Source organism: Bidens hawaiensis, unplaced genomic scaffold (genome assembly GCF_021521415.1).
Source record: "Bidens hawaiensis isolate Kalapana, Puna unplaced genomic scaffold, B.hawaiensis_p1.1 tig00000904_1, whole genome shotgun sequence".
NCBI classification, from domain to species: Eukaryota; Viridiplantae; Streptophyta; class Magnoliopsida; order Asterales; family Asteraceae; genus Bidens; species Bidens hawaiensis.
The window spans coordinates 5,365,625-5,374,875 of record NW_027491052.1 but is presented as its reverse complement, the minus strand read 5'-3'; the positions used below and the strand labels follow the sequence as shown (position 1 = coordinate 5,374,875).

Sequence of the window (9,251 nt, the reverse complement as noted above, 5' to 3'; positions counted from 1 at the left end):
AACTAATTATAGGCTTTTTGGCCCGTTTAAGCAAGTATATGCGATTTAAGGAAAGAATCAATGAAATATTACTAAGGATCTGATCTTGGGCAGAGGGAAACGAATTAGGAATGATATTTTAGTTATATGATGTTTACTTGGACCTTAATTCACTCAAACATGCCTAAAATAAACGATTTTATGCCTTAAACGAGTTAACGAACGAAAACGAGTTGGGATTCTGACCAGGTCAGCCACCGTGCTGCGCGGCCACATGGAGTGAAGCCTGTCGCGCGGCGCTCCGGAGTTTAGGAGGCAAAAGTTTCATTTTTTACAAGTTTAGTCCCTATAGTTTGGTATATGGTCTTTAAATGCACTTTTTGATGAAATCATTAGGATTTAAACGTTATTTAAAGTACGAGGGCCTAAAGTGAACATTAGGAATTTAATATTTATAAAGATTTGATTTTTGATTAACAATAGTGATCCAAAATATTCCCGAGTCGGCTTACACGTAAATGAATACGATTTGAAAAATCCGAAATGTTATAGTTTTGGTTCGGATTCGGGTTCGAGTTAGGATTCATGATTTGGTGTGAAGATGAAAGTTGTGAAGATGGTTAAATTTGGTGTGAAGATTAAAGTTATTTGAGTAAAATTGAGAAAAATGTTTGAATTTATATAGAAATGTTAATTTTAATTTTTTCTTTTAACGGATATATCTTTGACCGTTGGGGTCTCCCCCCACCCACCTCCCTCTCCGCGCCCGCCTTCCCCTCCACCGCTACCCCCTCCGCGCCCTGGTAACCGCGCCCCCCGGCGGTGTTGGAAGCCCCACTGCGCCCATAGCGATAGGTCTTAACATCTCACTAATATAGTAGTGATTGCCCTACAACATCTCACAAATAGGTTAGTGGTCACCTATTTAACATCCCAATTAGCGAGTAGTGACCACCCTTTCAGTGACTCAGTACTAGGGTAGTGATGACCCTTATATACGTCTAAGTGATATAGTGATCACCATTACATCTTTGCCCTAATATAAACAAGGAATCAAGATAAATGAGTGTTGTGTAGAGATTAAAATACATCTTACAAACATCTTACTCATCTTAAAGTTAAAATCATAGATGTTAAATAGGTGGAATATTACAATGAATCTCTCAAACACCATTTCTATTGCGCCTATATAACCAATATGAAATGAATTTTAGCGTGAGTGATCTTTTAGGATACGATAGGCAGCTTTTATTTATTTTTGCACGAGGTTCAAGGCAAAGCGTTCGAGTTAGCAGGTTTATTAAACGTGTCACATTCGGATTTAGCGCTGTTAATTTAGTAAACCGTTATGCATTCATTATCTGAAGGGCCAACGCAAATGTAATCTAGAGGTTAAAATCATGTCGAGTTAATGTCTAGACATGACTCGTATAGCCTTGTTTATCTGAAGAGGTCAAACAAGTCAATGAGTTGTAAAAGAGACAGTAGGTTGTAATTGAGTTGTAATAAAGTTACAAGTTGAATTTGTGAATTATCAAACTAACCGGGTTGAGGGGTTGACTCATTTAATTTTAATATAACATGAAGTCATGAAGACAAAACGTTTATTAAACTGGTTACACAGACAATCCAAACTGTTTATTTACATGGGTTGGATAGTCAACCCAAAATCTAATCACACCCTTGCTTATTTGCTTTGTATTATCCTTGATAGATAGTAAGATACAATAAACATAAAATGATTTCAATGAGTTGATGGCAATCATGGCATGATTGTTTCGATGCATAAAATAAAGATCTTCAAGCAATTCGATCCAGATACTCATCAACCGTGGTGTACTTTATATTTGGATAAATGTCGCTAGCCTCCACACCAAAGGACGGATCGATCACGAAGTTTGTTTCATCTCCGTTTACTAAACAGAATGCATTATAGACAGTACAATGCGTAAACCAAACGAAGACTCTGCAAGACAACAAGACTTATTATTTCATACCTTATTTTATTTTTTAAACTAAAATCATGTTATATACAACTCACCTTGTATTTTTTTGAGAAATTGCTCCTCGGAAACATATGTTCTCTTGAGGGTCTTGCTGATTTTACTTTCCCATATGGAAACAATTTCGCTAACAGAATACGTGTTGCCAGAGGTCTGAAAATCAACGTTTTGTTCACGGTACGTGGGTTGTCGATCGTTTTGATGGTAGTCAAAGCTATATCATCTTCTTTGGCAAGAACGACTATATATAACAAAACAAGAAAGCAACATGAATCAAGTAGTCTCTCTTACAATATCGGAAGCAGTGAAAACGAGTCGAATTGAGCATGGACAATCTAAGCTCTAGTTTAACCCGATTAATTTAAAAGAGCTCTGCTTTGTGTTAAAACTCGGGCTCAACTCATGAATAACTAATTTTCAAAAACTTGAGATCAACTTATTTATTATTTAATCATAATTATATATAATAACTATTTAGAAGAACTTTTATATTTATATAAATAAGATGCTCGGCTCAGGCTCACAAGGCTAGTTAAGCTTGGTATGTACCACTCGGACTCAAGCTAATTTATTAGATGAGCTCCAATTTATGTCCGCTCTTGTTTAAGCCCAACCTAATATTTTAAACTTTTAACGAGCTGATCTCAAGTTACTAGTGATAAGTTGATCTCTTGTCCCTTAATTTTGTAGCAACATAGTGTTTTATCACCAAAAGAAAACGCGTTTCTAGATAGAAACAATAGCAAATTACATAACACTAAACTGTTCCGGCTTCTAATTAGTGCCCTTGTTTAGCAACCAACCATCATATCATTCTCTTTTCTCGTATTATCTTTCTTTTGGTGTAGATGACTCATAGATTCTTGTTTGGTCATCCAAATAGTTTTTTAATCGTTAAGTAATTCTAACCATTCAAAGATAGTATGAGTAACCTCACTGAAAAGGGTTTAGCAGCACAAGGCATATGAAATGGGATGTGAGCAAATTGTAACTCAAATATAGTTAGTCAAACATTGATCCCAGTTGACTTTAGGCTGACTTTCTAAGGTCCACCTCAGGTCATATAACCAGAACACTATGCAATGACAACAAAACATGATTGGCTTCTACACAAGAAACAATTGTAATCGGACGATTTCACCCTTACATCTCAAATACGGTTCGTTGCCCCGTGACGCTAAAATTGGTAAATGACAACCGTATATATACAGTATTACAATATACGTACAAGTTTAAAGTAATAAATGTTTATGCGGATTGAGAAGCGGTATGTGTGGAAGGTAGAGTTGATAGCCAATCTATCAAGGCCTTGTTGACCAACTCAGGGACTTCATCATGAGGGCAATGCCCAGCCTGCAAGTTCACAACCGTTGTGTTGGGGTAGAACTCTTTGATGCGGGCCGCCTTTGCAGGGCCCACCCACGGGTCTAAATCCCCCCAGACTAACAACAATGGGCAAGACAGCTTGCTTAGTACACTGTCAAGTGTGTACTTTCTCTGATTTGACATGAACCGTGTCATTAATCTGCAAAGTAGATCGCGGGCTAATCATCATTGTTAAAAAAGGAAATGAATCATGTGCTAATCTAATAATCTTTGATTATATTTGTTGGAAAAAGAAAAAAATACCTGTAATAGACTTCTCCAGCTTTTGGATCTTCTGCTGGCTTGGTGATTGATTTAATGAGATAATCATCAACATTTGAAGTATTTTTATAAACCTAAACATGAATATAATTTTGTTAGTCCAAGGTCATGTAAAAACAATTTCAGACATATAGGTAGAGGTGCATAAATCAGTTCCTAACCCTCAACCGGTTCCTGGCCAAAGTAGCCAAAAGCGGTTCGGTTTGGAACCGGTTTTTGAAGTCTAAAAGCCTAAACCAATGGAACCTATTGGGTTCTATTCGAAACCTGTTTGTGTAGGAATCGGTTTTCAACAAATCTTTAAGTTGAAACGAAAAATAAATAAATATCATAAACGGCACAAAATTCATTTTTTATTTTATTTTGTAATGTTAGAAGTAACAAAAACATAAGATCGTTAAAAAAGTATATAATTTAAGAAATTAAGATACAAAATACATTTTTTTGTATTTTCTATAATACAAAATACATATTTTTGTCAATGGTAGAAACCGGTTCCTAGCAACAGGCTCGTAAACCGGCGGTTCCAAATCGTTGGGCTGAGTCAGTTCCAAACCAGTTTGGTTTCGGGTCGGTTCTGTTAACCGTTTTTTTGCCCGTCTCTACATATAGCCATGAGATACACGAATCTTTCGTCACATATTTACTTTTGCTTGCGTATTAACGTTTATGCTTGACAATAAGTAAAAAAACATACGAGAAATGAATACTACACGAATCAAATTCAAATATCCGATTTATTTATTCGTGTATCCCTGAAAATGTCTTCTTTTACCAGATTCGCGCATCTAATTTTCAAAATTGTAGAGTAACATATGGAATAATCCAAGTTTTCCATGATATTAATACTCTTCTGATTGTGCTAAACAAACTTTGAAACAGTAACTAATTTGACTTACACTCTTCAACACGGATTCAACACGAGCAGGTTGCTTCGCTTGCCAAAATAAGAATCCCAAAACTACCCTCTGGAAAATCTCCTTAAGTGGCTTTAAAATAACTTTCTGCAATGTGGATTCTTCAGTTTCAGTGGTTGAATCATTCAGGCTTCCAAATTGCCCTGCGGAATTTAATAATGCAATGCCAACGACTTGTTGTGGCATTGCTTCTGCTGCCACCAAAGCAGTAAATCCACCAAGACTGAAAAATTCCAATTAATACATCAAGAAAATGTGGAGGAATAAATGAATCAGTGACTTCCCATTAGTCAACAGAAATTACCTGTTCCCGACCAATGTTGTCGGTTCTTTCACAATCTCTTTCAAGAAATCAGCAACTTGATCTCTCCACACCAATGCATCATAGTCAACAAGCGCCTTTTCACTCCACCCAAACCCAAGTAAGTCCACAGCATAAACCTTGTACTTTTTAGCCAATTCAGGTATATTGTACCTATACATATAGTGAAAATATTAATTAATATCACACCAAATGTCATAGATAGCATAATATAAGTCCAAAATATAATAGAAAGAGACCTCCAATGGAAAGCTGAAGCACCAAAACCGTGAATAAGAACGACTGGAAAGCCTTCTCCTTCTTCAACGTAATGAATTTTGTGACCTCTCCATGTCCAAAACCTGTATCCATCATTCTTGAAAGGTAATCTTGCTAAACCTATTGTTAAGAATATAGTTAAGTTAGTTGAGTTAGTAGTTAAGTCAGTTGAGTATTAGTTAGGTCTCCGCTAGTAGCCATAAATAACATTAGGCCATGGGGTATGCACTCTTGCCCTTTAACTCCAAGTAGTAGCCACATCACGTGCTCTACCCATTTTTACTCCATCTCACCTAAAGGCCCCTCCGTTCTTAAATTATTGTGTTTGAGTGTAGAGAATTTTAAAGCCTGTTACCACTTTAACCCTCTTGCCTTTAACACCCTAACTCATAAAGGGAGTGGTGTCCCACTCGTTAACCATTGCCAAATCAGCTTTAAGGCCTAGGGCCTTACAGCCGTAAACTATAATCACAACTTTCACATTTTATATTCTCCTCTCATTCTTGATAGATTTAGATTAGCATATTGGATAATATTTTCAATACCTATTGATATTTCAGTTCATACAAAATTAAAACCGGAAGGCAACAGAAACCGACCTTGTGCGGGTTGAGATACCAAAGTAGACGGCATGACCGAAGCACCAGCAGCGACAATTCCTTTGGCAGCAAAATCTCTCCTACTCAAACCACATCTATTTCCTACCAAACGATCCAGTAATCAATGAATGAATAAGGTGGAATGGGATAAAAATATTAACCTACTGTAAGGATGAACTTTGATGGCGGAATTGAGCTTGCTAACGGTAGGCCACTCGGCTCTAACTTGATGAGGTACCGTTGCACACGAAGATGACATTGTGTCTGTATGCAGAAATGGAGAAAAACACGTGGTGATTCAACTTCAACTGTTAATGGAGATTTATGATTTGAGTGGTGGAAGTGAAGCCTTGAGGCTGTGGCTCAACCCAGGCCAAGTTGCTTTCTTTCCCCCGGAAATTTTGTTTTTAAAATATAGACAAAATGAAAGACTATACTTTATTTTTCATCAGGGCTGTTCACGTGACTGAGTCCGAGTCGGGCCAGGGTGTTTTCGAGCTCGGGCTTGAAATTAAACGGGTAACTTAGTTAGGCTCTAGCTTGATTTTGAAGTTAAACGAGCTTAAGATCGAGCCAACGAGCCGAGCCAGAGTCGATTTTGGCTCGGTTACAAAAATGATCCAAATCAGTTCAGGATGTTTCAAATCAACTTTTTATAGCGAGTTTTAATCGAGCTTTTTTCGAGCAAGCCACGAGCCCGAGCTTCGAGCCTCGAGCTTTTTAAACAGCCCTATTTTTCATCTTTTTTTCAGTATACGTTCTTTAACAAAAGAAATAGCAGAAGACATATTTCATGTTTTAAATTCTTTTCATGTTATGTCCTTTGGCACCAACCACGTTAATTTTATTTGTTAAATCTTGACATGTGCAAGACATATGAGGGTAGTTTTGCAATATTACAATTTATTTAATAATCAAAACTAAAAGAAATAAAAAAAATATAAATCTCTCTCTCACACATTAGATTATCTTCATCATCTCTTCTGTCACACCCCGACTTAGGGCCTAGGTGCGACACCCGTTAGTTGGTATCTGTTTTGAAAATATATCAGAATTGAGGGTTTGTTTTAGCGGAAGTCTTTAAAATAATATAATATTCATTTATAAAATGTCGGGTTAGAATACCCGTTAAATAAAATATCTGCAGAAGTCTTTTCAGATAAGATATTATTATATTAAAAACTCGAGAGTTGAATACCCGTTTTGATATTTCAAATATCTATCATTTCAAAATATGATACTTTACAATATTTAAATAAAATATTTGAGCCATCAGATCACCTCTAATGACTATGTCTCCAATCTTCTAGTCTTTCTTGTCTGTCGGTTCTATTCTTTACAGTTTTCCTGAAATGTGGGGGAAAATACGTCAGCACACAGCCGGTGAATGACACTGACTCAGTTCAATACCATTGTGTAAACAAATAATAATACCTTTGTGACAATACTCATTAGGAACCCAACTCAATTGGGTTAAAATTATCCTGAGTACATGTACAATTAATCATGTACACAATATCATTTCTCTGAATAGTCCCGTAGACTTCCAGAGGCATGTTTGATGATATGCATGGCCTCGGGAAACTCCGAGTCACCATGCATGTATGGATCCAGACACATGTATACTCTTAATCTGAGTATGCCCGTTTCTTATTATTGTAACACAAAGTTTTAAGAATTCGTAAATCCTATGTAAACAATTCAGACTCTAAAAGAGTTGTAAAAGTTTAGGGCGTATTAACCTTTTATGATTGTAATCAGTTTCTGACACTGATTCCTGTATGTTGATCAGTTTCGGTTACTGACCCTGTCTGTAAATCAGTATCTGTTACTGATTCTTGTTTTCTGATTTCTGCTTGATTGATTGATTGACTATTATCTCGGACCTATAGTACGAGAATAACATTTGTATAAATATCTAGATCAACGATTTAGCTTCAGACCCCATAGTCTATTTTGTATAGCTTTAACCTTGACAGTTCATTTGTTTGTATAAAACATTTGGACATTTAGTCTTTTTGTTTATTTATCAGTTATATGCTAGGTTTCTTCTTCAGGAAGAAACATTTATGCCAGGTTTCTTCTTTAGGAAGAAACATTAATTTAACTATAATCTGTGTGAATGAATAGTATATATCTTAATCATTAAGAAATACTATTTTAACTATACCATTTGCATGTAAATGATTACGTTTCTTAATCATGAAGAAACAATAATTAACTATAACTTTTGCTTATGAAAAGTTATATTATATTTAACAGTGATCAAGGTTCGGGCTATACCCTGACTATGGTCTAAATCATTATAATAATAATAAAATAATAACTTAATCAGAACCCCTACCTCGTATGGGTATTAGGAGTTAAATTCCTATGACTGATCGAGCGACACTTCTACTCTATATCGCGTACTAGAGCTTAAACCATTAGAGCTTCAGATTCTGTCACGTTCTACGAGATCGGCATGCTTCCCTAGGTAAACGTGTGAAAGTGGAATGTTTCGGTGTGAGTTGTGAAGTGCCATTGACCCTCTTATTTATAGCTGAAATCCTGCAACTTTGCGTCGCGCGAACCGCCATAAATTGGCTGAGTCATCACCGGTGCTGCCACGTGTCTCCATGTGTCATGCATGAATATGTACAACTTCGCGTCACGCTAAGAATCTTGATCTTGCTACTTCACGTCGCGTGAAGATACTCAAAGTTGGTTTATGTTATTTTGTCTTTCGCGTAGCGCGAAGGCTTGAAGCCTGATCATTCGCGTCGCGCGAAGGATGAATTTTATATTTTTCATTTCCAGCCCTTGTACTATCCAAAAATACTAAAGCGTCCCTTATGCGGCGGTGAAAAGTGCAAAGTGCTCCATCAAAACGCCACATTACGCAAATCGCCCGAGTCCGAGTCCGAGTCCGTGCGCGTCCGCTAGGACTATGGATAGTAATTAGCCACATTAAAAGATTTATATGGAAACTGCTTCCTTATAAAGAGCTTCCATGTCTTTTCTTGTTTCTATGTGGGATGAAAGTTCCATTCATTATTTATACCCATGTGGAATGCTTCCACATTCTTCCATCTTTCCATGTGGGATGGATTTTCTTACTTTCTTAACATAAGATGCTTTATTTTCTTATCTTATTTTCTTCATTACTTGTTTTTGAGATTATTTTTTAATCCCTCATCTTTCAAAGTTAACATCTTTAGCCTTAAATAAATATGGAATTTTCCGAGATGTTACATCTTCATCTCCATCTCCACTCATCATCTTAGTCCACACCCAACACCCACCATCTACAACCACACACCACTCCGAAACACCGCCGTCGTTGACAACCACCGCCACCAAAGCCGCGGACAACAACCACTCTGAAACAACCACCGCCACCAACGCCGCCGACAACAACCACCGCCACCAACGCCGACAACAACCACTACCACTCACCGATCTTTATCACCACTCACCCCATCTTCCTTTTGCCTCTTTAATATCCACCACCACCACTACAAACTAACAAATACTACCTCTTTCC

The 9,251-nt window shown here is 36.9% G+C and overlaps 1 protein-coding gene across 1 annotated transcript; it reads right to left on the bottom strand.

Moving 5' to 3' along the window:
• Nucleotides 1–3,230: 3,230 nt before the first annotated feature.
• On the bottom strand, nucleotides 3,231–5,986 carry LOC143546363 (uncharacterized). Its single transcript, XM_077038047.1, has 7 exons — nucleotides 5,891–5,986; nucleotides 5,726–5,827; nucleotides 5,108–5,246; nucleotides 4,851–5,021; nucleotides 4,529–4,769; nucleotides 3,612–3,703; nucleotides 3,231–3,507 (listed from the first exon to the last, which is right to left on the bottom strand). The coding sequence occupies exons 1-7, from the start codon at nucleotides 5,982–5,984 to the stop codon at nucleotides 3,231–3,233; spliced, it is 1,116 nt and encodes a 371-aa protein (XP_076894162.1). The 5' UTR covers nucleotides 5,985–5,986.
• Between the last annotated feature and the right edge of the window lie 3,265 nt (nucleotides 5,987–9,251).

Bases quoted from the DNA above. Each gene is read 5' to 3' on its own strand.
- LOC143546363 (XM_077038047.1), bottom strand. From the start codon at position 5,984: ATGTCATCTTCGTGTGCAACGGTACCTCATCAAGTTAGAGCCGAGTGG. The intron at 3,704-4,528 runs GTAAGTCAAATT...ATTCATGTTTAG, and splicing joins TTGAATCCGTGTTGAAGAGT to GTTTATAAAAATACTTCAAA. The intron at 3,508-3,611 runs GTATTTTTTTCT...TCTACTTTGCAG, and splicing joins GCTGGAGAAGTCTATTACAG to ATTAATGACACGGTTCATGT.